Source organism: Solanum dulcamara, chromosome 8 (assembly GCF_947179165.1).
Source record: "Solanum dulcamara chromosome 8, daSolDulc1.2, whole genome shotgun sequence".
Taxonomy (NCBI): domain Eukaryota; kingdom Viridiplantae; phylum Streptophyta; class Magnoliopsida; order Solanales; family Solanaceae; genus Solanum; species Solanum dulcamara.
Window position 1 is genome coordinate 60,495,174 of NC_077244.1, and position 27,398 is coordinate 60,522,571.

The window sequence follows — 27,398 nt, forward strand, 5'->3', positions numbered from 1 at the left end:
AAATTAGTGTTTTGCATAACAACAAGACATGGATATTTGTGCCCAAATATGTTGGTATAAACTTAGTTGGTTCTAAGTGGGTGTTTAAGACCAAGTTGAAGGCAAATGGAACTATAGAGAGATACAAAGTCAGGCTTGTTTCCAGGGGTTTCTCACAACTTGAAGGGATAGATTTTGAAGAAACATTTAGCCCTATGGTTAAGGCCACAACTATTAGGGTGGTTCTATCCATTGTTGTTAGCTCTAAGTGAAACATCAGGCAGTTAGATGTTAAAAATGTATTTCTACATGGATTTTTGCAAGAGGAGGTATACATGAGTCAACCTCCTAGCTTTGTTGATCTGAGGTATCCTCAGTATGTCTGTTTATTAAAGAAGGCACTGTATGGTTTTAAACAGGCACCAAAAGCCTGGTTTGACAGGTTTAGCATCCATCTATTACATCTTGGGTTCTTTTGTAGTAAGGCAGATCATTCCCTGTTTACTTTGCAAACTCACAAAGGTACAATTTTCCTCTTGTTATAGGTCGATGACATTATTGTAACAGGAAGTAATCCATTACATGTATCAGAGTTGGTTCTACAACTTGGGAAGGAGTTTTCTATAAAGTATCTTGGTCCTTTACACTTATTTTTAGGAGTAGAGGTCAAGTATTTTGTAGGATGAATTCATTTAAGTCAGAGTAAGTATGCTACTGAGTTACTAGATAAGACTGATATGACTTTGGCAAAGATTGTTGCTACTTCTTTAGCTCAAAAGCATGGCTTACATGAAGCTGTGGGAAGTCTTGTAGATACCTCTCTATATAGAATGATAGTAGGGAGTCTTCAATATTTGACACTCACAAGACCTGATATCACTCATGCAGTGAATCTAGCAAGCCAATTTATGCAAAGTCCCAATATTGAACATTTGCAAAGAGTCAAAATGATTCTAAGGTATATCAAAGGTACTCTACACTTTGGACTTAGAATTATTTCACAATCACCTTATAGGTTGTATGGATATTCAAATGCCGATTGGAGAGGCTGCACCACTTCTAGGAGATCAACTATAGGTTATAGCATCTACCTATGTGCAAATTGTATTTCATGGACTTCCAAGAAACAGACCACAGTACCAAGATCAAGTGTTGAAGCTGAGTATAAAGCATTAGCCTTCACTGCAGCAGAGATGACATGGATCACATATCTACTTCATGATCTTGGGGTGTACCTCAAGTCAGTTCCTACACTGTATTGTGATAACTTGAGTGCCTTGTACATGAAAGTCAATCTAGTTATGCATGCTAGAACCAAACATATTGAGATGGACTATCATTTTGTTCGAGAAAAGATGGCCAGAGGTCAATTTCTTACTTAGTTTGTGACTTCCAAGGATCAACTAGTTGATATTCATACAAAAGCATTGACAAAGAAAGTCTTTGCTAATTTTTGAAGTAAGCTAGGAGTAACTATTCCACCATTCACTATCTTAAGGGGAAGTGTTGAAGATACAGATCAAGATGAATCTAAGGAATGGGTTGAATAACATAGTCCAACTAATAGGAGTCTTGACGGATGTCAAAGACTTACTAAAAGAGTTAAGTTATAGTAGGACTCACTGTTGGATAAGTTAGAGTCAAATTATGACTAGGCTGCTTTTATGAACGTGTAGTAGTTAATTTGTAATTAATCTCATTGTATTTTTATTGTAGTATAACTCTAAGTTTAGTTAGCCTAGGACTCTACAACTCACTCTTATATAAAGGATACTTTTACTCTTTTGTTATCATCAATACAATCCTTGATTTTGCTCATTCTTTTGCTGAGAATTCTACAGTGGTATGTGTAAGGGCTCAAGTTCATCATAACAATCGGTAGACAAGACATTTTTTGCTTATTGAACTATCTGTGAAGATACAAATGGAAAACTGTGCCCTTTAAAGATAACATCTCTATTAACAAAGAGCCTTTTTGTCTGTATATCCATCAACAAATAGTCTTTCTGTGTGTCTGAATATCCCATCAAAATAGCAGTTTTGGCTATTTCTAAAAACTTGTCACTTTTGGGAATTACTGAAGCATAACAAAGACACCCTATTACTCTTAAGTGACTTAGAGTTGGAGTCTTGGAGAACAACAGTTCTTATGGACTCTTTCCATGTAGCGACCCTCCAGGGAGGATGCTACTACAAAAAAAACGTGTATTAAATTCGTGACATAAAAAAACATAATATATATATATATATTTATAACTTTCTGTAAGGCCCATTTATATGATCAAAAAAAATGAAAGGTGTAAGTTGTTAGCCAACTTAATATTTTTTTTTTTCCATCTCAATTAAATCAAATAAAAATTTCAATTTAGGACGGGCAACTTCTCAAAATAGTTTTATTTTAAAAAATATCTTTCGAGACAATCATGAATTACGATAATTTATGTTTCATTCAAATGTTCTAACTCCAAAGGGTAATTTAGTACTTCATAAAATTTAGAAATGTACATACCCCAAAATTTACAAAACAAGCAACAATCTTTAAGTTACAACTCTCAGAAATACGTACATAAATACAAATACACAAGCAAACCATAAATTGTATACACGTCCCAAAATACTACAAAATATAGGTGCCTATATGCAAATGTGATCTTCCTTAAAGCTCCCAAAACTTCAACTCCAATGGCCAACCTCAAGCATCTTTTTGGCTATTATGCAACAAATGTAAACACTTCAAGGCATAAGGTGAAGGATGGCCTAGCCTTTTGTGCCATAGATCACAGTCCTGCATGGAAACTCCAGCAGCTATCTTCTGATGGTTCTGAGCTCCACCTCTTTTTTTTATTCTACACTCATTTGTAAAAATATATAAACTCCCTTATTCTTTACCAATTTCCTTCACCCTGCCACTATAAAGGTCATGAAATACAAAGTCAGGATAAAATAAAACAAAACAAGATAACTGTCTTGTGATTTTGAAGACTGACAACAGGTTGAGTTTGAAGTCTGGAACAAACATTACTTCTTTCACAGTTTCATTGTCAAAAAAACATGCATCTTCAAAGTGAAATATCTTAACCTTATCTCTTGTTAGTAAATTCACCTGATCTCTTTGGGACTTATCTATACATCTATTGTTTGTCAATAATTTTCTATCTACTATTATGTGATGAGAAGCACCATAGTCTACTACCTAATTCCTTGAAAAAATATTGAATGATAAACAAGTAGCCATACCTATCATATTGACCTGTTTCATCTTCTTAGTATCCTTATTCAGCAAGTCCATTATCTATTTATATTCTCCATCAATGAATCCGTGTGATTTGGCAACAAAGGCATTGTTCACTTCATGACTTGTTGAAGCTATTTGAGTCTGATCCAATTGATCTCTAGCAATGTTGTTAGCTAAGTGTTGTTCATTGTAAGAATTATTAGTTCCATGATTACCAGTATTTCCATATCCTTGATTGTTGTGTCCTCCAGGTGCAATATAGCTAGATAGACTCTTAGAGTTACTATTATTATAACCATATTTCTTTCTATGTTTTCGATTAGCAGGGTATCCAATTAGTTTGTAACAACTCTCCTTAGTGTGACCAGTAAAATTGCAATATTCACATTTTCTGCCTCTATAGTTTTAATTTCCAGAGTTATAATCTTGACTTCTGTTAACTTGCATGGCAATAGGATCAGATTTTTCACTCACAGTAACTACACAAGCTGAATGCTGGATTTCATCTTCTATTATCATATCATATGCTTGGTTTATAGTTGGAGTGATGCCTTTCAATAAGATCTGCCTATGTGCTTGTTCATATGATTCATTTAGCCCACTTAGAAACTGAATTAACCTCAACTGGTATAGATGATCTGAATACTCTTTAGATTTGGGACACCACAACTTGGTGAGAGCACTAAGGCATCAAATTCTCCCCACAGATTCTTCAATTTAGTGAAATAAGTTGAAACAAAATCAATACCTTGTGAAAGTGTGTTGATCTCCCTCTACAGTTGATAGATCCTCATTCGATTCACCTTGTCAAAGCACTTCTTTAAATCTTCCCAAACTGTGTAAGCACTTGTGGCATACACAATTCCATTTAGAAGTTCCTCACTAACTATACTCATTAGCCATGATAGAACAATGGCATTACAAGTTTCCCATTGTTCGTGTAATTCATCTTTGTACAAGCTTTTGCTAAATGCTCCAGTCACAAAACCATATTCCTTTTTCCCAAAAGCGCAATTCTCATCGATCTACTCCACATTCCGTAGTTCTTAGATCCAATCAGCTTGATAGGAATCATCATAGCTCCTAAGACATCCGATGGACCTATGTAAAGAGGATCATTCTGATCTATTTTTAGAGTAGCCATTGTTGTCTTCTTCGTCTCAAGTCCTCTTCTCTATGGCCAGCTTAGCTAGCTCTGATACCATGTGAAACACTGAGTAGATGATCTCAATCATCTATTGATAAGCTCGGAGAAAGGAAACTCAGAAAGAAGAGGGAAAATTTTATTGATCTTAATTCTCAATTGTACATCTTGTTGATCTATATACACACATTTGAGCTTCAAAATATCCTACTAACGAACTCCAATTGACAGGTCATTATTGACAGCAGTTAACCAACTAATTAACCAACTAACTGATTGTGCAGCTCACTTGACTGACAACAATGCAATGACACACTAATGGCTAACTAACTGACACAGTGATAACTAACTAACAGAAATTCAACAATTTTTCTTCAAATGCTCATCGCATTGCATATCAATAAAATATCCAGAAATGAAGCAAATTATAGACATAAAATTCAAGGACACTGTACAGTCGAGCCTTATAATTTAAAACTCAAATCTATTATTCACAAGCTGGAACTGGCTTGTTTAATCAGTAAGTTAATTTTGAGCTAAGACTCAGATATAAGTATCAACAATTCCAAATTTGCAGCACTATAGAACCAGAAAACCTGTGGTCCAAAGTACTCTAAAAATGGTGTCCATTCGATAAATATATTACAACACGAAATCGGGCAAACTATAACTAAATTGTTTGGAGAAAATAAGAGACTCGATACCTTGTGTAAGCAATATTTAAATGCACAAAAATTGATTACTCTCTCATCCTGTCTCTGATCTGGATCACCAAAAATTCAGTCTTGCCCAATTCGTCCCAACATTTAATAGGTTAGCAAACATGGTATACCTTGTTAGACATTTTAAGTCACCAGCTGATTCCAACGTTCTTGCAAGATACCAGCTCTATGTATAAGATGGATATGACTGTATGTGTCCTAATAACCATTTAAGAATCACGATTGAGCACTTGCAACAAATACCATCTTCTAGTCCCAACAGGTATCAGTCAAATCGCCATATACTTGCAAAACCCAGACTGCAGTTTCCAGGACCTTGAAGATCATGACCAACTCTGAGAAGTCCTTAAACAGACAGCACACTGGAAAAGGCTAAAATCCATTACAGGTTGTCGCCAATCATCTTTTATGTTTAGAAGAGGGACTTTCTTCTTGGGGCGCACGAGCCGGGCCATTGTCATGATCATTATGAGGACCCGATAGGGGAACTTCAGGATCGGGGTTTGAAATCAGCTCAACTGAATGGCTCTGAACTTCAGTTGTCTCCCTTTGGCTTGAATTTTCATCTTCACTACTTGGCTCCATTGGAGCCATGAATGATATACCAAACCTTTGTCCATAGGTTAGGCCTGGACAGAGTCCCTGTCATAAAAACAAATCTTCCTCAGCATAGTGAGTGAAAATGAATCTTTTAGTCCAATTGAAATCTCGCTAGTTCTTTTTTTTGTTTTTTTTTTTTTTTTTTTTGGGGGGGGGGGGGGGCAAAAGCAAGGGGAATATCAGTAGCCATGGTATCCATATAAAATAGAATCAAGGTACAGTATGTGGAGTTTCTCCCCATTTTATGTGAAATCTTCCATTTAGCACATCCAAAGGATTTAACACATTTAGATCAATAAAGTTACTTTCCATTCTTTTACAAATTTCAAAATTCCAGCAAGAAAGAAACCGTGAGACCTTGAGCTTATGATCAGAAGGAAAAACAGTTACTACAAATGGTATGTTATTGCTGTGTTTGTTGGGAATCAATATTCTACACGTGAGAATTAATAGGACAGATAATAATTAGTATTTTCTGAATTATTTTGTTAGTCGAATAAAACTTCTCTGAGTGGATTAGGACTCACTATTTCAGTGTTATAGGACTTTTGCTATTTCTAATTTGTTAGGACTCTTGCTACTGTAAACCTCTATTTAAGAAAGTTGACGTTATTAATAAAACAAGTTGGATTTTATCAAGTCACAGAGATTTGGAATTTTCTCGAACAAGTTCCAGGTCTGCAATTCCCTGAATGAATTGCAAAATTCAACAATCATAGGCAGGTCAAGGAACAAGAACAAGGGCTTAGACCTGAGTGTTGGGCCTGACTTTCCAGTTAATCGTCCAGCGACTCAATCCGAAACTAGGGACCTTAACATGGTAATTTAGGTAGGCGTATGAAATACATCCAAGCTCCCTGCTACTAAAGAACATTGGGAATTTAGTCCAACCTGAAATTTGCAAGCAAGGTTCCCCTCCCCCTTTTTGACTGTGAGCTTGTTTCATTAGTACATAATATAGGAGTATGCCGATTTTTTATTCTGAATTTCTGAAGATCGTGCTAACTATAAAAAGGAAAAATGTGAGCTACCAATAACTAGAGAAATTGGCAGTTTATAGGAATTTGTCATGAGCTAGTATCATCTTCTCCCTGGAGAGTAACATCCAGGAATATGAATGCGTACCTATTCTGAAAAATAATTCTAATTTTCATTTGTTATATCCAAGTGTCTACCTATGATATATGCCAAGTTAGTGTTATATTTCACCACAGTATGACACAACTAAAACCTTAAGCCTCCAAAGAATCTAACATCTATACAAATGGTACTTTCTGTTTACACCAAAAGTACAAATCAGACAAAAGAGAACCTTTGTCACGTAACACTAAACTCTCGAGCCCTTCAAAATATATGAAGCAAGTCAAGTACGGAAAGTCGACTTGCTCAATTATGAAGTAAGTCAAGCGGAATTAAAAGAAGTTTTGCCAACAAGGAAGGACTTTAAATATATCAAATCTTTCCAGCAATAAAGATGGAAGGGAATAAAAGAAAGCTGCCAATAAATAAAGTCAAGGAAGAAGATTCCAGTGCAGATTACGAAGCAAAACTAAAGGAGGACTGAAGATGGTTAAAGGAAACAAGTACCAAGGATTTGAAGATTACCAAATCGATGAAGTCCCAGAAGGATACAAGTATCAGATGGCGCATAAGAGAGAGAATTGTTTTTGAAACTTGTGGTCTAAATCAAGACATAGACAATTGTGTGGGTATAAATCATCTCATTAAGAGTAAAATGAAAGTTTAAAGCTAATCTTTTTTCTAAATATAAAGAGATATATCATTTTTGGGACAGACGAAAAAGGAAGTATGCCATATAAAATGGGACAGAGGAAGTATTAGACTGAACATATTTGATGCAATCTTAAGAACTTCAGCTTGCAAATTTACAACTTGAAGAGAAAGCTGTACAAAATTTGGAATCCTATCAAGGAAGTGACAGTGCCTTGCAACTTGGATCTCACAAAAAGACCTAAGACTTACGTCCAACTTTTCGCCAGACTTTCATGCTTATTAGCTAAACTGAATCAAACAAGGAGAATCTCATGTTAGGAAATTGTAAATGATTGAACCGAACTTTTAATGGTGATAAAAACCTTTACCATTAAATTTCTGACCTTCAAACCAGAGACAGGTGGGGAACTTTGATAACTGGAGCTTGATAAGAAACTGGAATCTGCATGCCGTGTTTCAGAGCCACTGGAATTAGTTTCTGCACTCTCAGGTGAATGAGTTTTCAGTCTCAAATTGCTGTTCCTACAATATGCTCCGAAGTATGAACAATGCTCACGTACTAAGGATATTTGAGGAGTTGCAGGCAATAAATGGCCTTCTGTGCTGAAGATATACCTTTTAAGAAAAAAAACAAAAACAGCCAAATATTACGAGTGAAAACATCTCTGTTGGGAAAGGATGATGGTGAATAAAAAAATAGAGGAACTGGAACAGAAAGTGGTGAGTTTTCTTCTTTTTCCCTTGGATATAGCTCTTTTTTCCTTTGCGTGGATAGAGGAGGATGGGAAGCACAAAAAGCATTAAAGAAATGCAAGATAATGAATACGAAGAATGCCATAGATGTTTTACTTATACGGGCCATTTTCAACCAGGTTATCTGGACCAGCAGCTAAATCAAAAAGAAGCCACAAATATTTAACCTGATAAAAAGAGTAGAATATCAATTAGATCGATAGATGGACAGATAGATAGAAACATAGATTTGTTACAGATGATTGTCAATAATAATCATGCATTTTTTCAGGTCAATGAAGATAACACTTCTACGTGAGAGCAGTCTCAAATATAATAAACATTACTTTTGTTTCTTTTTTTCATAGATAAATAAAAGTAATAAGACATAAACACCAGAAGGTTACTTCTCTTGTACTAAACTAAGATCAGATGATAAGATCAACCTCACTATCATCCATAACACGTCATCTTTACTCATCAAAACAGTGAGTAGTTTAATCATGGTAAAGGAATAAAAGATGTTTTAATGATAGGAGGGACAACATACTTCATGTTAATTCTAGATGTTTGAAAACTCTATACTTAGGGTGTAGGAAGAATATTGCATCCGATATAAACTCTATGTTCAATCTTTTGCATTCCTTCAACATGTAGAAGGAAATTTTCAAGTTTGTACTCTTTCTTGTACCTTCTTGGTACTCTTTAATGAAATTTATTACCCTTTACATCAAAAACAGTGAGTAGTTAACAAAAGATAAGTGTGTACGCACACAACCAAGAAAGAAAAAAGTTTTCAGTCTAAACATGACTACAATTTAGCTAGTCTAGTTAGTTAACTATATAAAGAAAGAATAGTAGATTTCTAGTTAGGACACGGAACATGTTTACAATCAAAAAGAAAAGTTAAGCACCTCAACCTAGTATTTTAAGTCAACAGAAACTGCTTTAGATGACTAACAACAGGCATTAATCGTCTACAATATTAGGTCCACAGACTAGAGTACTGGATATGGTATCCTTGATTTTGCTGTCCCTTAATGACTTTTCAAGGATCACTGTAGAAATAACAAGAGAAATGATAATTGCCTTAATTATATCACTAAGATAGATGCCTAAAAGATGGGCAACCCAACCCTACTTTAAACATCAATGCCACCCTAAGTGCACGAGCTTTCACAACAACGTTTTGCAGGTTTTGGTGTCAAGATTGCAGGGTGTAAGCCAAGGTTTATAGGGTAAGGAGGCAGTAGAAGGCCTGGAGAATCAGAGAGGCTGGAGGGGCTACTAGTTTTCGTCAATTTGGCTGAATTTTGCTGCAAAAGGACTAAAGATGCTTGACACACAAATTCAAAGTAAAACATTTGTGCACTTATAAAAGGACTAAAATTGAAATTAAGAAATAATTCAACAACAAATGAAAATTTTATTTTCTTGTACTTTTACTTTTTAACTCCACCTATGTGACCTTGTTCACACTTGTTGGTCCCAAACCCGGATAAAGGAGGAGGGTTGGAGTAGGCTGGAAGCCAACATAAAACTTGTCAATTCATGATCCTCATATAAATGAGGAAACATGGTAAATGAGGATTTATATAGCCGACTGTGATGACTCGCCACATCATCACGCCACATAAGTGCCACATGTCACAAAGTTGCCCTTGTGGAAGCCTTACATAGGAAAAATGCTAGTCCATAGTGGAAGGTTGTAGAGACATGTGAAGAATTTCCTTGAAAGACTTTAGAATTCCATGGATTTGCATGGAAAGTCCTTAGAATCTTCTAGTTGTGTAGAGAAATTTAGAAGAGGGATTAGTTTGTAAATATGGAAGGACTTGTGTAGTAATTTTTATTTACACTTAAGCCCCTAAGGAGTAGTATAAATAGAGGGGACATTCATTTGTAGCAAATCATCAAGCAATCAAGCATTCTTCCAAAAAGCAATACAAAAGCCTTCTTCATAAAAACTCTCTTGTCTTTCTTACAATCTAGCGTTCCCTTAGCGATCTAGTCTTAAAGGCTTACTTGAGCTTACAAGATCGTGAAAGATTCGTGAGTAAGTTGTCAAATGCCGCACGGAAGTCTTAGTTGAAGTCTACGTCCGTGACACGACGCTAAATTGTTGAAACTGAGGAATATTTTTTGTACTACTTTTTCCAATGTTTTATCTCTTCATAATACCCAGGAGTAGAGAGTAGCGACAGGATAGTATATATTCAAGTAGTCCCTCATAATCATATCATATCGTCTAGACGAAACACAGAAATAAACTTATATACCACAGATAGAACATGGTCAAATAAAACTGTGCCTTGTTCCTTACAGTTTCTGCCAAGAAGAAGCTCTCCATGTGATCTTCTTGTTTGTGAAATTCAACATCAGATATATGACAATATCCGCAAGTGCATCGAGCACCATATTGCAAGCTAGCAAGCATATCCCTTCCAGTATCAAGATACCTACATCAAATGATTTAATGTAAATAAGAAGAAAATTAAGGCTCTAAACCTTAGTCTGTGTGTGTTGATTAAATTGCTGCCCATGAAGCGACAGCATTCAATGAAGAAAGAAAGAGAGTTTTAAATCCTTGATCGAAGTTTTCAGGCCGTACCCAATGACCATGCAGCTTACTCAGACAGTGCATAGTCATTAATCGTTCTCACATCCTTTCTGGAATCTCCTTTTTATTTTTGGAGAACTGGAAGCAAATTAATTTTGACAAGCATGGGAAAGTATTTATGGTCATAACATTTAATTAATTTATGATTATTTTATATTGTATACGGTTGGTCTAAGATGATTTAAATGAAGAAACATGGTCAGTTCATATAGCCAACCCTAAATTGTGTATGACTGAGACATAGTTGGCAACAAGTTAAATTTACCTCGATTAGAAAATGATAAATTGAGCACAGCTAAGACATGCATTACATGAAAAACTCAAGTGTTAAGAAACATTCAACTATACTAATGGAACAAGGAACGTTCATCGTTCTTTTATAACTTCAAACGCATTGTTGCAGACAGTCTGCTGCTACTTGCACTTGGTATTTACAATGTAAAACCTGAGAACTTAAGCTCGCTTTTTGACATACCCAGTGACTTAGTGAGTTTACTTAAGCTTGCTTCATGACATATCATCTGGGAGCAAAGAATATGAATGAGGGTATCCGAAATGGTCAAAGAAGTTTGAGAAGAAGCTAGCAATTAAAAAGAGACATACATAACTCTGGGAGGGGAATCACACTCATGAATGCTGTCCCCAAAAGTCTGCTGACATATGAGAGAAGGCTTGTGTAAAGATATGGCACCTGGACCTAATTCAACCCCAAAAGCTAGCTCATGAAGGGAAGATTGCCCAAGTCCATATAAGCAGACCACTAGTCCATTCCCCAACCAATGTAGGACTTTTACCCACTTTAACACGACCCCTTCATACCCAAGCCCATCTGGAGCGTTGAGTGTGGACCGGAAGCCCAAACGGAGATGGACCTGGCTTTGATACCATATAAAGATATGGCACTTGGGCCTAACTCAACTCCAAAAGCTAGCTCATGGGGGGAGGATTGACCAAGTCCATATAAGCAGACCACTAGTCCATTCCCCAACCAATGCGGGACTTTTACCCACTCTAACAGCTTGATAAGTGAAGGAGAAACTTTTGGTGGGAGGGGCACAGTGAGAAAACTACTTCCCTCCAGAATAGCAAGGTGGACAAAACAGCAAGCAGTGTGGAGTGGGTAATAAGAAACTTGGCCTAATAACAAGAGCCTGCTGCTTAAATGACTGATATAACTTGGAATCAGAAGATTCAACAAGTAATCAACGCTTAATATTAGTGTAGAGGATTTTCGTTTACAAAGCCTGTGATAAAAACATATGGAGTGGGAGTTAAGAAGAATATCAGAAAGTTAAGGGACCAATTTACCACACATTAGCTTCTCTATTGGCAATGAGAAAAAGTTGCAATTCTGGCATGATACTTTAAATGGACAACATTCCCTTGAAGGATGAGTTTTTGGATTTATGAAGTTTTGCATGGAGAAGAGAGAACAGTGTCACACTTTGATGGTCTCAAAATGGCTGGAATTGTCATTCAGAAGGCATTTTGAAGGTTGCGATATAGCAGAGATGTTCAGCTGCCTACAAAGCTGGAAGGAGACAGAATCTATCTGGAACTAGACAAGCAAATAGGGAAGGACAATAACAGTGGAGCGTATTCTGTTAAGTCAGGCTATAGTAGATTAACTTCATCAGCAAACGGCAAATGATAATGGTCAAATGAAGATCATTTGGAAGACCAGGGTCCCTCCAAAGTGCCAGTTTTTGCTGGATTGCAACACCTGAAGCCTGCTTAACTCACTCAAATCTCCAGAAAAGGGGCATAGCCATCTGTACTGAATTCTTCATGTGTAAGGCATGTGAACCACCAATTATAACATTGCCAGATAGCCAAGCAGCAGTAGAGTATGGTTTGACACTGTTTGGGGTATGCTGGGTAATCCCAAGGACCATTAAAGAGACCATGATAAGCTGGGCAGAAAGGGAGGTGAAAGGAAGATAAAAGTGTTTGGATGACTACATCAGCCTGGCCTTTTTGGTCCTTAGGAAGGAAGGTGAAAGGAAAAACTGATTTGGAGGACAATATTGATGCCTACACTTTTGGTCCTTAGGAAAGACAAGGAAATCAGAGATCAGTGATGTTTGAGCTCTTTTGGCTTTTTTGTGTAGCATGCTGGATATATACGTGAGCCGAGGGTTTATCGGAAACAACCTTTCTACCTTCACAAGGTAGGCATAAGGCTGCGTACACACCATCCTCCCCAAACTCCACATGTGGGATTACACTGGGTATGTCAGTTGTTGTGCTTATGCTGGATGTATACGACATAGACACTTTCTTTGACTTGCCCGACTCCTTTCCTTTTGTGGGAGCTTGAGTTTGTCCTATGTATCTATTTGGATCTCTTGGGTGCCTCTGATAAGAAAAAATAAATCCTAATTTGTGGGGTTACTTCATACAAATCCAGATTCAAGATGCAGGCTGTAACAAATTGTCACAACTACTTTGGCGAAATCAAAGATCACGGACACCAGCCTGCATTTTTGGTCCTTTCGACAGAAAAATAAAAATAGAGATCAGAGATGCTTTGAAGATAAAGCAGAACCATGGATGAAATACAGATGTTTGAACTCTTTTGGCTTCATGCTGGATGTATACGGCATAGACACTTTACTTGACTGACCCAACTTCCCTTCCTTTTGTGGGAGCTTGAGTTTTTTCTATGTATCTACTTGGACCTCATTGGTGCCTCAGATAAGTCGTAAATCTTAATTTGTGAGGTTACTTTCATACACATTCAAATTCAACATGCAGGCTATAACAAATTGTCACAAATACTTTGGTGAAATCAAAGATCACAGATCTGAAACTCTACAAGGGCTGCCTATAGGAAATTAGGAATACTTATTTATAGGGAATCTTCGTCTGGATTTTTCTGGAATAAAGAAAACTAATAATAAGTGATGAGCATGCTTCTATGGACTAATAGATGTTAATCTCATGCAAGAAAGGTAACTCGGATATCCAATTGCACATGCCTAAAATTTTAGCCTTCACATGATATAAGCCTATTAAAATGGCAGTGCCAATCAGCCAATGAGTTATGAGTTCAATTAGCTAATGAAAAAGGTAGGCATAAAAAAAAACATCAAGAGCAAACAAGCAGACCTAGGATCTCTGGTAGCTTTGTACAGCCAATATGTGCTCTCAATCAATTCAGGACGCAGAGGATAGCTTTTCTGGCCTTGCTACAATGTAAGTAAACAACAAAATAAAATTGAGGTAAGATAGCAATAGCATAGAAAATAAACCACTCCTAAAAAGACCTCGCAACAAAAATCAGGTGCTCAGGCGGCACAAGGAGCGACAACAGAAGGAACAAGCTCAATGAAAAAAGAGACCGGGGAAATCGAAAAAAGATTGTGTTAGCCTGGCTGCTTATATTTAACAGCAATACGAAATGACCTATCCCTAAAACAATCCAACCATTTTTAATCTTAAATATGACTAACTTTATCTGAAAAATACTTGCTAAAATAACGATCAAGTGTCCTACAGAATGGCCCAATTGAAAAAAAGTTGTATGAGACAAAGACAACAGACATCTCAATAAAGTTGGGCAAATAAAATTTATTGATGTATGAAACAAAGGCATCTTGATAAAGTGTTTTTTTTTTTTCATTTTTTGAGAATGATCATAGGCATCTTGATAAAGTTGGGCAAATAAAACCTTTTAACCTTATATTTTTGCTGGCAATACTGGCTAAGTTGGGTAACCGAACGATACAAAGGAAGGTTTTCTTTTAAGCGCATATAAGGTCAAACCATTACAATTTCATTCTAAAAGGTACTGCCTAACTCTATCAATTTACATACAGTAGGGCATCAATCAAAGAACTAGCAATTAAACAAACTTCAGATATCAAAAGAATTTAGACAACAGTAAGTACTTGAACACTGAGCGTAGCTAGATTGAAACCCTCTGGGGTAAACCCATATCTTCTCCAGACGCTGAAGAAGGCAGCATGTGTTCTAATGGCAGGCTCAATATCCCCTGCTAGAACCTTTCAACAAATACACAAAATTTAGTTCCGTCTATGAATTAACATTTGAAGGAAAAAAGTTAGTTTGCTAACGATTAAAAGAAATCGTTTGCTTGGGTATGAAATATCTGCATAAGCAAATTACCTGAAGACCTGGCCAGAAAGCCTGTAAGCTGTTAAATAAAGGCCAGACAAGGGCAGCAGAATTCATATTTACCTCTACATACCTACATATTGAAAAAGATAAATTTGCATAGAACTTTTAGTTCTAGAGAAGAATACAAAATTAAACCTTGGTGCAGGGTGAGACAAGACTTTGAATTGTAGAATACCAACTTGTAAAATGAGAGGGTACAAGGAAAATATTGTCTTGAATTGATTATTGACTCAACAAGGAGGCTTCCTACTTCCTATATAGGAAACCTTAGTCTATGTACAATAAAGTGATAGGCTTCCTATATAGGAGCCTTAGTCTATGTACAGTAAAGTGAGTTGCAATTCTCTATTTCTGCGTAAAATAATGGAAGTAATTGTTCTTTTACAATTAAGTAGAGACTATTCTAAACTATCCTATGAAATATGCTACAAGACGTATTCATAGTCAAACTAAACAAATCTAGACAAGTTCTGAATCGATATACTTCCTAAACAATGACTATATTAGTTGTCTTGAATTTCAACAGCAATGCTATATAGACACAGGGTTTTCTCTGTAGTGAATTCAAGCCTTAAAAGGAAGATTACTTGCCAAGGATCATTAAAGAGATAGTTCATAGCAGCTTTGTAAGCTTCCTGGAAGATGAAAAGATATTCTTCATCCCCAAATAGCAAATAAGCCTGAATTAAAAATGTGAATGAGTAGGTTAGGATAAAGTAAACCATAATATACATACAAATCATATATAGGACTTCAGACAGTGTGTTAAAATCAAAGAAGCAAATAAACTTCCAGTTGTCAATTACAAGACAACAATAATGCCAACAAAAAAGTTTTTGAAACAAAGGTAGTCCGTAGATGATAGTAACAATATTGTCTGATCTCATCAACCATGTCATAGCCAAATTTCCTAGAGGTAGATGTCAGAAAATAACCATCCTATCAACATCATTTCCTTTCCTTTCCTCTCCGGCATCCCCCTCCACTCCCAGGGAAGTGCAAGGAGATCCTTTCTTAATACAGCTTCCCATCTGCCCAATAGTAAAACACATGCAACTCTAGATTTCTGCCAACGTAATCTGAAATTATTCATTTTTTTGAAACTAATAATCTAAAATTGTTCATTGTTTTTCCAACTTCAAATTTGTTTCAATAAGAGATGATACTAGTGTTAAACTAGGTCCAAAGAATGAGTACTATCATTGAGTTCAACGTAAATACAGATAAGACCGAGATTAGTAACTAAGAGCCCGTTTGGGTTAGCTGATTAAAAGTAATTGATAAGTATCGAGTGCTAAAAGCACTTTTAGTTCTGGAACTGATTTTATTAATAAATGATTACATTTTTTGGATAGAACTGCTGAAACTGATGATAAGTCGTAGGTGTGTTTAATATAAAAGAGCTGAGAAGTATTTTTTTTTCCGTTAAAATGACTGAAATAACCTTGAAGCTATATATAAAAAATGTAGATTTAAAAGTATCTTTACATGAAGAAGGATCAATGGAGGACCAAAAGTGTTCATAAGCTGAAAATACATACGTTGGGGGTGACCAACTTATGGCTTTGCTTATTTTTAAGAACTTGGCCAATAATAACTTTTGGTGTTCACCAAATGCATAGGTAAGCCAAAAAATGCTTATTAATTAGTTTGTCCGACTTATAAGCTTACCTAAACACCCTCTAATCATGGTAATACCCAAAGTTATTATCATTTTCTAGTTTCCTTATGTACATAATTCATTTCACATGGATAGTCATAAGGAATCATCAAAAAGGCAATCAAGATGAAAAAGTTTTTTTTCCTTAAATTTAACGGTATGAATGTTAAAAAATAGACAAGATAAACTTTTAAGAAACATACACAAGATAATAGAATTGATAATTCACCACTAAACTGAGCACAACAACTATGCCTCCACCCTAAACTAGTAAAGGTCAGTCATATGAATCTGCTTTATTCATTCTGCTCTGTCATCTATGTGGGTCCTGTTTCAATCCAAATGCTCAATAACTTGTCTTTTATGGCACATCAGGGGTTCTCAATAAAGGTTCTCTAAATCTCACGCTTATTCAGACATTAACGCACAGATATATAAACAAACTAAAAAGAACTCCGAGCAAAGACCGAATCTATTATAGGTGTATCACATGACTAAGCCTCGACCCCACCTAATTGTTATTATGTATATGGATCTTTTCTTTTTTCATTGTGATTATTCTTTGCTAAGTTTGCATCCCTAGAAATTGTAGGTCTTTAGAGACAAATTCCTCCATATGATTTAGGTCTACTCGTCTCCATATAACACATTGAATTCTCATAGTGACACACTTACAGATCAGTGCATTTGATTTTGCAACATGGCCAGACCATCTCAATTGATACTCTTATTTTATTCTCTATATGTGCTACTTGTACTTTAGTCTTGGAAATAGCCTCTCTACCCCACAAAGGTAGAGGTAAGGTTTGCGTACACCCACCCTACCCAGACCCACTTGTGGGAACATACTGGGTATGTTGTTGTTGTTGTTGCTACTTGTACTGTTGACAGATGTGATCATTTCTAATCTCGTCTAATACTGTTTTATATCAAATGTAGTCCAATATTATATGAAAGCACATTTTCTTAAACATCTGCACTTCTAATGAAGCTAAACATTCACTCTATAATAATGTTGGTTTCACAACCGCTCTATAGAACTTTCCATCACATGACATTCCCATACCTCCTCCCCATTTCAGCTATCCTATTTTAATTCTACATATTACATCTTCATCTGTCATACCATTCTCCTAGAACACTGAGTGTCGATGTCTGGTTGTTTGCATTTACACACCGAAATTCCGTCTATTCTAACTTCAATTTCATTCTTCTCATGGGGGGTCAAAATTCCATGTAAACATTTTATCTTACTTCCTATCCTAAATGTGCCTCTCGGTAATGCTTATCCACAGTTTAAACTTTTGGTTGATTCCCTTGCTAGTTTTGTCAATTGACACAATATCATCTGAAAAATAGCATGCATCATAGAACCTCGTATTGTATACTAATGATTAGTTCATCCATCAAGAGAATCCGGCAAATGGTACCAGTCAATATATTTTGGTGTATATGGATGGAAAGAAACAGCAGGAGTTATGATGGGACTTCAACTCCTAATTGCTCCTTGAAATCTAAGAGTTTGATCAACTTTTTAGTTGGAGAAACCTTTCCCCTGTAAATGATGTAATTTCCCTTTTAAATTTCATTAGCTCCCTCTCAATGGCTTAACCGCCTTGAGTTTTTGCTTTAAGTTTTAACTCCCAGAACCTAACTGTTTTTTGTTGTCCTGGAGTTATCACCTATTTCTCTCTGTAACTTCTTGCATCTTCTTGATGCTTTTTATTACAACCTCTTAATTCATCAAAAAAAAAAAAACTACCATAGAAACCTGAATTCCATGTTATGATTTAGTAATTAAACTGCTCCAATTCTCTCTTTTTGACATAAAGCTAGAAACCCTGACTATATTTCTTCAATAATTCTCACTTGAGTTTTAAATGGGCCTTATACCGTAAATTTTGTGGGAACAGAAATAAGTGGGAGAATTCGTCACGAAGAGTGAAACTTCCAGCCAGAAAACAGAAAGTAACTACTGAAGTAAAGTATTATTACAGACTGTAACAGAGCCATACAACCAGTCAGTGAGTTAAATGAGATAAGAATTCTTATGAGGCAATCCAACAACTAATGAAGTCCAAAATTAATCAATAAATCATCTAGGTCTCAACCCAAACTAGTTAGGCCAGTTACACGAATCATGTTTACCCATTCTTCTCTATTACTGAGTCCAGAATCATGATAGCAAAAACATATCTAGAAGCAATATCAGCAGTAGAAAAGCTATTACGATCATTACTTTCCGCTAGTTGCCAATAAGAAATGAGAGTTAATGATTTACAACAAAGAAACTATGCATAAGTGCTATTCATTTAGGGATCGCTGTGTATTAGAGAGGAGTTATTTTTATGTATTAAAACTTGCATAACTCTATACGCTGCTTGGTTACAAAACTGGGGAAAAAATAATCTCCAGATAGAATCTAGCATAAGTTATACCATGTATGGTTGGTCTTTTCTCTTTCCACATAAAACATAACATTGCTAATACAATGTTTGGTTCATAGCTTTTTTTTCCGCACAACTAATGCATGTATAAGTTGTGAGAGAATCTACATATTCTTTTGTGCAGGGTAGAACATGGAATAACTAATACATGAATAACTAAATCCAGCATAACTAAACCCTGCATAACTAATCCTTGCATTACTAATACCTGCATAACCAAACCTTCCTTTACTAATACCAACATAACTCTAACCAACAACTGAACGACCCCTTATTCTTTTACTTATATTGTGTCACATAGAAAGTAATTCCGTACAGTTGAGTATTTACCTTTAGGAGATATTCATAGAAAGAGTCTATACTCGTCCCTATCCCAGCATCCTGCAAACAAATGAACATTTTATATTGCTAGACTACAAAGGGAAAAGCGAAAGAAATGCAGGGAATCAATCTGAATCATACTAAGTTGCAGTGCTAAAAAGAAAATGGAAGTTCCCGAATCCTAAGTGGAGATAGTATGACTAAAGAATCAAAATTGGCAGTGTGTAGTTGAAAACCGTTTCTTTAAGCTATCCAGCTTTGAGTCAACCATAACCGTTGAAACGTCTAGGTTCTAATAATCTTACAAACAACAGGACTAGTCGTTAGATCTAATGCCAAACACTTATGAGAAGTTACGAGATCTATTTATTTTTTTTGAGGCTAGTAACTTTAGTCTATTAGGAGTCGTTTGGTGTGAAGGATAACATCAAATAGTCCCGAGATTAAATTATAGTGCCACTCAATTTGTCCTTTGGTTGGCAAGTCCAGGATAACTTATCCCGGAATTAATAATTAATACCGGGATAAGTTATCCCTCCTCTTGGGTGGTATAGTAATCCCGGAATAACTTATCCGAGAATAAAGTAGGTAAATGACAAAAATATTCCTTTAAACCCTTTTTATACATCACTTTTCACATTAAAGGGTATTTTTGTAAACAAATAATTTATTCTTAAAATCTATACAATGCATATTATTTTGAATGTAACAAACCAAACACTCAATAAGAAATAATCCCATCACAACTTATCTCATCATAACTAATCTCATCATAACTTATTCCGTCATAACTAATCCCATCATAACTTGTATTCAAACCAAACGACCTCTTAATATCCACAGGTATACTAAAACCAAAAGTGTAGTTCCCCTTCAAAAAAGTATTACATCTTACAAAAGCTTTGAGCTTAATCAAACTAATGCCTATAGACAATCTAGTAAATCAAAGATGTCTTTTGTTCTAGCTAAAATATCTTGTTTACACCAAAAATAGAAAAGAGCTAAGCAATTCATTCTAATCTTCTGAAGGCTATTCTGCACATTCTCAAAGCTACTATTGTTCCTCTCTTTCCAAGTTACGAGATCAAAATATTTGAGAAAAGAAAGGATCTTTACACTTTCTGTTAGATGATTATTCATAACATTCTCATCACTTCATCAAAAGAGAGGAAAAAAGTGATCACATGAGGATTATACAGAATACACAATTTAAGAGAAGTACTACACTATATGCATAAGAAATAGCAAGTAAGTTACAGGAGTCAAAAATGAAAGTACATATTCTTAACATAGTTGTAGTTCAAACAATTATATTTCAGATACCATAACATGAAATTCAAAAGATTTCAGATGTTCCTGATTTTCTCCTCTCTTTTTATTTTTTTGGATTTTGCAGACAAAAAGACAGGGGCAGGTTCCACAAGGCTTTCTCTGAATGAAAGCAAAAATTATCAACTGGAATATAAGCGGGCTTAATGATATAAGCAATAGAAGCACCATCAAGCTACTTATTCAAAAATGGAAGCCTGATATTTTGTGTTTACGGGAAACGAAAAGAGTGCTGTTCTGTGGCAATAGCAAGGCAAATTTGGGGGTCAAATGGGTTGAACTGAAAGCAAGTGGTACCATAGGTGGCATTATTATTTTGTTGGACAAAAGACAATGAAAATGCTTACACTCTTACCAGGGGCAGCACTTTCAGCTATATGATTGCAGCTGGATTTCATATTTCGTTTCTCTGGGGTGTATGGGCCTCACTCAAGTCTGAAAACACTAGAACTATGGGATGAGTTGGCTGCTGTCAGAGGCATTTGGGAAGGGTGATGGGTCATAGGTGGTGACTTTAATGTATGTAGATTTGAACATAAGAGGTACAACTGTATCAGGAGATCAAAGGCCATGAAAGACTTCTCTGAATTTATTCAAGACATGTGTCGTGACTTAGACTTCAACTAAGACTTCCGTGCGGCACTCGACAACTTACTCACGACTCTTTCACGATCTTGTAAGCTCAAGTAAACCTTTTCAAACTAGATCGCTAAGGGAACACTAGATTGAAGAAAGACACAAGAGAGTTTTAAAGAAGGCTTTTGTATTGCTTGGAAGATTGTTTGCTTTGCTTGATAGTTTTACAAATGGATGCCCCTCTATATATATTACTTACTTAGGGGCTAATATGTAAATAGTTATTTTATTGTTAAATAAGTCCCTACATATTTACAAATAAGTCCTTTTCTAGAATTCTCTACTTAGCTAGAAGATTCCAAGGACCTTCCATGAAAATCCATGAAATTCTAAAGTCTTCCAAGGGAATTCTCCACATATCTCTAGAATCTTCTACCAAAGACTACCCTTCTTCCTATGTAATCCTTCCACATGGACAACTTTGTTCCATGTGGCACTTACGTGGCACTTATGTGGCAAAATGACGTGGAGGGTCGTCGCACATGGGTCTTATTGATCTCCCCTTACATGGTGCAACTTATACATGGACTAGGGGAGAGAACTTTCTGCAGGCTTCGAATTGATAGGTTCTTAATTTCCCCTGAATGGAATGAATTCTTTGGAACTGTGAAGCAGGTGTCTTTACCAAGGGCTCTCTTTGACCATAGACCCTTAGCCCTAGAGAGTGGTGATTGGACTTCAGATCCTTCCTACTTCAAATTCCAAAACATGTGGCTGCAGCAGGAAGGTTTTCATGGTATGATTAGACAATGGTGGCAAGGTTATAGTAAATGGCTCCCCGGAGATTACTCTCCCAGAAATTAAATTTTTTGAAGAAACACCTTGTTACCTGGAACAAGGAGGTCTTTGTAAGCTAAGTTCCAAAATCAGTAAAGCAATGGATGACCTTTTGTTGACAGAACAGGCAATTGAAGGAAGGGTTTGGTCTCAAGTTGAAAAGAACAAGATTTTGCAATTACAACTAGAGATCCAATAACTAGCAAGGACAGAGGAAACCTCTTGGAGACAAAAATCCAGGTGCTTGTTGTTAAAAGGGTGGTACTCCAGGTCTGCTTTTTTAACTTGATATTGAGAAGGCTTCTGATAAATTAAGTTGGTCTTTCCTTATTTCTATCCTAAGGCAAATGGAATTTGGAGAGAGATGGATTAGATGGATCAAGTACAACTTCTCCACCATAAAGTATTCTGTACTAGTGAATAGTAGTCCTGTGGGTTTTTTCTCTTCCACGAGAGGCATCAGACAAGGGGACCCCCTATCACCCTTCCTTTTTATTCCGGGTATGGAGGGTTTGAGTAGTAAGTTGGAGAAGGATAAACAACTTCACTGGCTAAAAGGCTTTGAGGTGGGCAATGGTTGTGGTTCAACAGTTTCTATCTCACATCTTCTATTTGCTGATGACACCCTGATTTTCTGGGGAGTTGAGAAATCTCAAGTGCAATATCTAATTCTCATCCTTTTGCTCTTTGAAGCATTGCCAGGTCTCCACATCAACATGTCCAAGAGAATTATATATCCTGTAAACGGGGTCCCTGGCTTGGAAGATATGGCAAAGATCATGTGTTGCTCTACCGGCTTCTTTCTTCCCACCTACTTGGGAAAGACTTTGGGTGTCACGAATAGATCAGCTCAAGTTTGGAATGTAATTGTGGAAAAGTTTGAGAGAAGGTTAGCCTCCTGGCAAGTGGAAACAACACCTCTTTAGGGGGAATATTGACACTCATCAATAGTGTCTTGGACAACATTCCCACCTATTTTATGTCCCTACTTCCTATACCGGTTGAGGTTAAAAAGCGACTTGACAAAATCAGGAGAGACTTTCTCTAGGAAGGCAACAAGGACCACAAATTTCACCTTGTTTAATGGGCCAAAGTCACTTTGCCAAAACAATATGGAGGATTGGGGACCCAAGACTTGGCTTTACATAACAAGTGTATGCTATTGAAGTGGCACTGGAGATACAATCAAGAGGCAGTTGGCTTATGGAAGGAAGTGATCCATGCAAAGTATGGTAGTGATAGTCAATGGTGCTCTAATCAAGTCAGTACCTTTTATGACACAGGGATTTGGAGAGATAAAAGGAAACTGTGGGAAATATTCTTCAGTGATGCTTCACTTAATGTGGAAATGGGGAACATATTCAGTTTTGGGAAGATATTTCGCTTGAAAATATTCATCTAATGAATTCTTTTCCAAGCATTTTCCAGATTGCATCTAATCCAGACTCGACCATCTCGCAGTAAAGGGAAGACAATGTGTGGAATCTGACCCTAAGGAGAAATCTTAATGACTGGAAGTTGGAAGATTTTTTTGTCTCATGGCCACCATTCAGACTAGTGCAGTCAACAGTCAAGGCATGGGACAGACTTATCCGGAGAAATAGCATGGATGAGTCCTATTCAGTTAAAGTAGGCTACTAAACAAAGCTCCAAGAAGAGCTTAATTAATCAATGGCCATAGAAATTAATTAGGAGAACTAAGTTGTCACCTAAAGTTATTTGTTTCAGTTGGATTACTCTAAAAGATTCTTTCTTGACTCAGGATAACCTCATGAGGAGGAAATTCCAAATAGTCAACAGATGCTACATGTGCTTATGAAACTCAGAATCTATTAATCACCTGTTTCTTCATTGCACAGTTGCAAAACACCTATGGAACATGTTCTTCTCACTTTTTGTACTCACTTGGACCATGCCAAGCTCACTGAGAGAGGCTTTTGTGTGTTGGAGTCTTTGGAAAGTTGGGAAGTCCATCAAGCAGATCTGGTCTTTGGTTCCACCCTGTATTTTGTGGTGTTTATGGATAGAGAGGAACAAAAGATGTTTTGATGACACCCCAACTCCCATCCCTACCCTTAAAGCAAGATGTTTGATGACTCTTTTTGGTTGGGTTAATTTCTCTCCTGTACTTGGTGTGGATTCTTTCCTGGAATTTATCAACTCCATAGATCTTTTTTGTTAGATGTTTAGATAGCTTTTTTTGCCTTTCTGGGAGCTGATATTTTATTTCTTTTGTAATCTGTGCTTCTGCTTGATGCTTTGTTAATGATATTCTTCATATTTCATCAACAAAAAAAAGAGTGTTAAGACTTGGCAATTGAATTTTGTTCGGAGTGGAACATAATTGAATAACTATTTTTTTTTAAATCTTCTGCTTTCTTTTTCCCCAAAAAAACAGATCATAGAATTAAAAGATCATCATTAAAATTCTCAGGCACTTGTTCCGAGGCATCCTCCTAAAGTTCCATCTGGGCTTTGTGAATCCTATTCCGGTGGACTTACTCCTCCGGAAAGCTCCCATGTTTCTTCTTTCTCTTCCTAGTTCCTTTTTTATCTCTCCACTCTGTTCCTCACGAACAGAATGGACAACAGAATTTATTTACAATCAGAGGGGAAGTCTTATGATATTACTGAATCTAGATCTAAAGCGGAAATATGGAATGATTGGATAGAAAGTAGTAGATATCATATGAGGAGAATGGTTTTGAGAAAAGGGGCTCTTATCTGGATTTGCAGGAGACTCTGTAAATCATCAGGAGTCTACAGGGAAATCTTTCAAAACTTGGAGATGCAAAGATTATTCCACAAGTATTTTACTGTCTCAAAAATTTAACAAGTATGGAAGATTCTTATCATTGATAAACAGTTAAGGGCAAGAACAGGGAAATTATTATTCTACCAGAAAATGCATTTAATGAAGAATGGGAATGCTTGCAGAAAAACTAAATTCCTTCATTAAAAGAGGTCCAACTACCACAACGGAGTATAAATACACAAGGGAGGGCGGGAGGCAGATCTTGCTGCAAACAAAGGGAAAGGGAGTTACATGGAATGGCTACCTAAGAACAAATGGACACAGAAAGATACAGAGGTATCTGCAGAGGAAGATGATGATGCCGGCAAGGAGATGATAAAGGCACAAGCTCATTTTGCTGACGAAGACCTATTGGACAGAAGTCTAGTGGGGTATTTTTCTGGTAAAGAAGATACCCCTACTAGAAACAATAGATGATGGGCACAACAAGCTTGGAAGGAGCACAAGGAGTTAGGGTTTACGACATGAACGGATTAACGTTCCTTTTCGAGTTCCAATCCAGAAAAGCAGCTGAGCAAGTTCTGATGGGAGTTTGGAGGAGACAAGAAAGCCGACTAAATCTGCAATGGTGGTTACCAACAGCTGGGTCATTCCCTAAGAGACGCCAATTCGAATGGTGCTGGATTCGAGTTCTAGGGCTACCCCTCCATCTGTGGTCCAGATCGATTATGAAGAAAATAGGTGAGAGATGCAAGGGGTGGATTGAAACAGAAGAGGAAACTGACTTGAAAAATCATCTCCGGTGGGCAAGAATAAGAGTTGAAGGGCTGGCGACCAAGATCCCGACATCTCTCTCGACTCTCAACTATGCGCAAACCCAAAGTAGTCAGACTCAGCAATAAGGACACCCTATCATCATAATTTGATGCTTTTATGCTAGCCATCAACCTACTACAGTGTTCCTCCTTTATCCGAGTGAAACCAGCTATACTTTGCAAACTCGTACAAGATTTTTGCAACAATCGTTAATAGCGTTAACATGTGAAGCTGTTGTCATATCTATTAAAAGCAATAAGGATTTCAAGTTGTGTGACATCATGAATCAAGTCAAATCGAACATCTTATCATAATAACAAAATGCTTGTAAAAAAATGCATATCCTAATTTTAAAAGAATGTGACCTTAAGCATATCCTAGTTTTAAAAGAATGTGACCTTTTGTGTCCAGTCACCCGAAAAAACATCTATATGAGCACCAACTAGATTGATCTTTGACCGGCGAGCCCATAATCCTCGAACTGCATTCTTTGCAACTTGCTCAAAAACTGCATTTTCATTATGACAAGAATAAGCATAAGTTTCCATAGCAAAACTGCAAGAATTACCTGCGGAATTTACCAAACACACAATGAAGGGGGAAATATAACGGCTGACCAGGGATGGCTCCTATTCAGTCAAAGAAGGCTACTTGGATCTAAGCTCAAGGAAGACACTTATTGATCTGTGGCTCTGGAAACTTATCTGGAGAACTAAGATGCCTCCAAAAGTCATCTGTTTCAGCTGGGTTAGTCTTAATGGTTCTTGCGTAACTCAGGATAATCTTATGAGGAGGAAGTTCTATATAGCCAACAGATGCTACATGTGCTTGCGCAACCCAGAATCTATCAATCACCTGTTTCTTCATTGCACTATTGCCACAAACCTTTGGAACATGTTCTTTTCCCTCTCTGGACTAACTTGGACCATGCCAGGCTCTTTGAGAGAGGCTTTTGTGTGTTGGAGCTCCTGCAAAGTTGGGAAGTCTATCAAAAGATTTGGACTTTGGTTCCTTCTTGTATTTTGTGGTCCTTATGGATAGAGAGGAACAAAAGGTGTTTTGATGGTATCCCAACGCCCATTTCCTCTCTCAAGGCTAGATGTTTGATTAGTCTTTTTAGCTGGGTCAACCACTCCTCTGTAATTACTGTTGAATCTTTCCTAGAATTATCAGCTCCATAGATCTATGTTGATTGTTGTGATAGCTTTTTTTATTGCATTCCTGGGAGCTGATAATCTCTTTGTAATGCTTGCATCTTCTTGATGCTTTTTGTTAATGATATCCTTCTTATTTCATCAATATATATATATATATATAACGGCTGACCAGAAAATTTTAGAAGGTCTGCTAGTTGAGGGCTTGAGAGATGAGATTTGTGTCCAAACTTTAGCAGTCACTCCACACTAGATATCTAATGGATGACGGAAATATCTCTGTAAAAAGTCAGAATGGAGAGAGTTGACTATTCTTAGAGACTCAGATGAGTGCACAACCTTTAATGTTAACTGTTAAGATGACTACAAAAAAAACTCCAGACATCTAATTGGGCACCTCCCTGCCTAACTTACCAAACACCTCAAATCGCCCCCACATAAAAAATAAAAATAAAAAGAGTCTTGCTCCTTAACAGTTCCAGGCTTTTCTTCTCCTACTTCTTTCAACCATGTAACTTCCAAAGTAAAAAAGAAATTACATGGTGTTGTTCAGGGAATAAGTAAAACAATATACCTAGTCATCTACCAGAACAA

General features: G+C 36.6%; 2 protein-coding genes across 3 annotated transcripts in view; one reads left to right on the forward strand and one right to left on the reverse strand.

The window, feature by feature from the left end:
- Window positions 1-716: 716 nt before the first annotated feature.
- On the forward strand, window positions 717-1,361 carry LOC129900020 (secreted RxLR effector protein 161-like). Its single transcript, XM_055975009.1, has one exon. It carries the CDS (start codon window positions 717-719, stop codon window positions 1,359-1,361), a length of 645 nt encoding a protein of 214 aa, XP_055830984.1.
- Window positions 1,362-4,822: 3,461 nt separating this feature from the next.
- LOC129899054 (alpha-mannosidase I MNS4) overlaps window positions 4,823-27,398 on the reverse strand; it is a 33,201-nt gene continuing 10,625 nt past the window's right edge. Inside the window, exons 8-17 of one of the 2 annotated variants that reach the window (XM_055973831.1) lie at window positions 26,049-26,158; window positions 19,347-19,397; window positions 15,501-15,589; window positions 14,898-14,979; window positions 14,660-14,773; window positions 13,878-13,957; window positions 10,470-10,605; window positions 8,264-8,334; window positions 7,798-8,029; window positions 4,823-5,722 (exon numbers count right to left, since the gene is read on the reverse strand). In XM_055973831.1, coding sequence (XP_055829806.1) covers window positions 5,480-5,722; window positions 7,798-8,029; window positions 8,264-8,334; window positions 10,470-10,605; window positions 13,878-13,957; window positions 14,660-14,773; window positions 14,898-14,979; window positions 15,501-15,589; window positions 19,347-19,397; window positions 26,049-26,158 — 1,208 coding nt within the window. In that variant the 3' untranslated portion in view covers window positions 4,823-5,479. Of the gene's footprint in view, window positions 5,723-7,782; window positions 8,030-8,263; window positions 8,335-10,469; window positions 10,606-13,877; window positions 13,958-14,659; window positions 14,774-14,897; window positions 14,980-15,500; window positions 15,590-19,346; window positions 19,398-26,048; window positions 26,159-27,398 lie in introns of both variants that reach the window. The other variant, XM_055973830.1, reaches the window with a different exon arrangement.

What these genes read in the sequence shown, in the direction of transcription:
- LOC129900020 (XM_055975009.1), top strand. Translation starts at nt 717, where the DNA reads ATGACTTTGGCAAAGATTGTTGCTACTTCTTTAGCTCAAAAGCATGGC.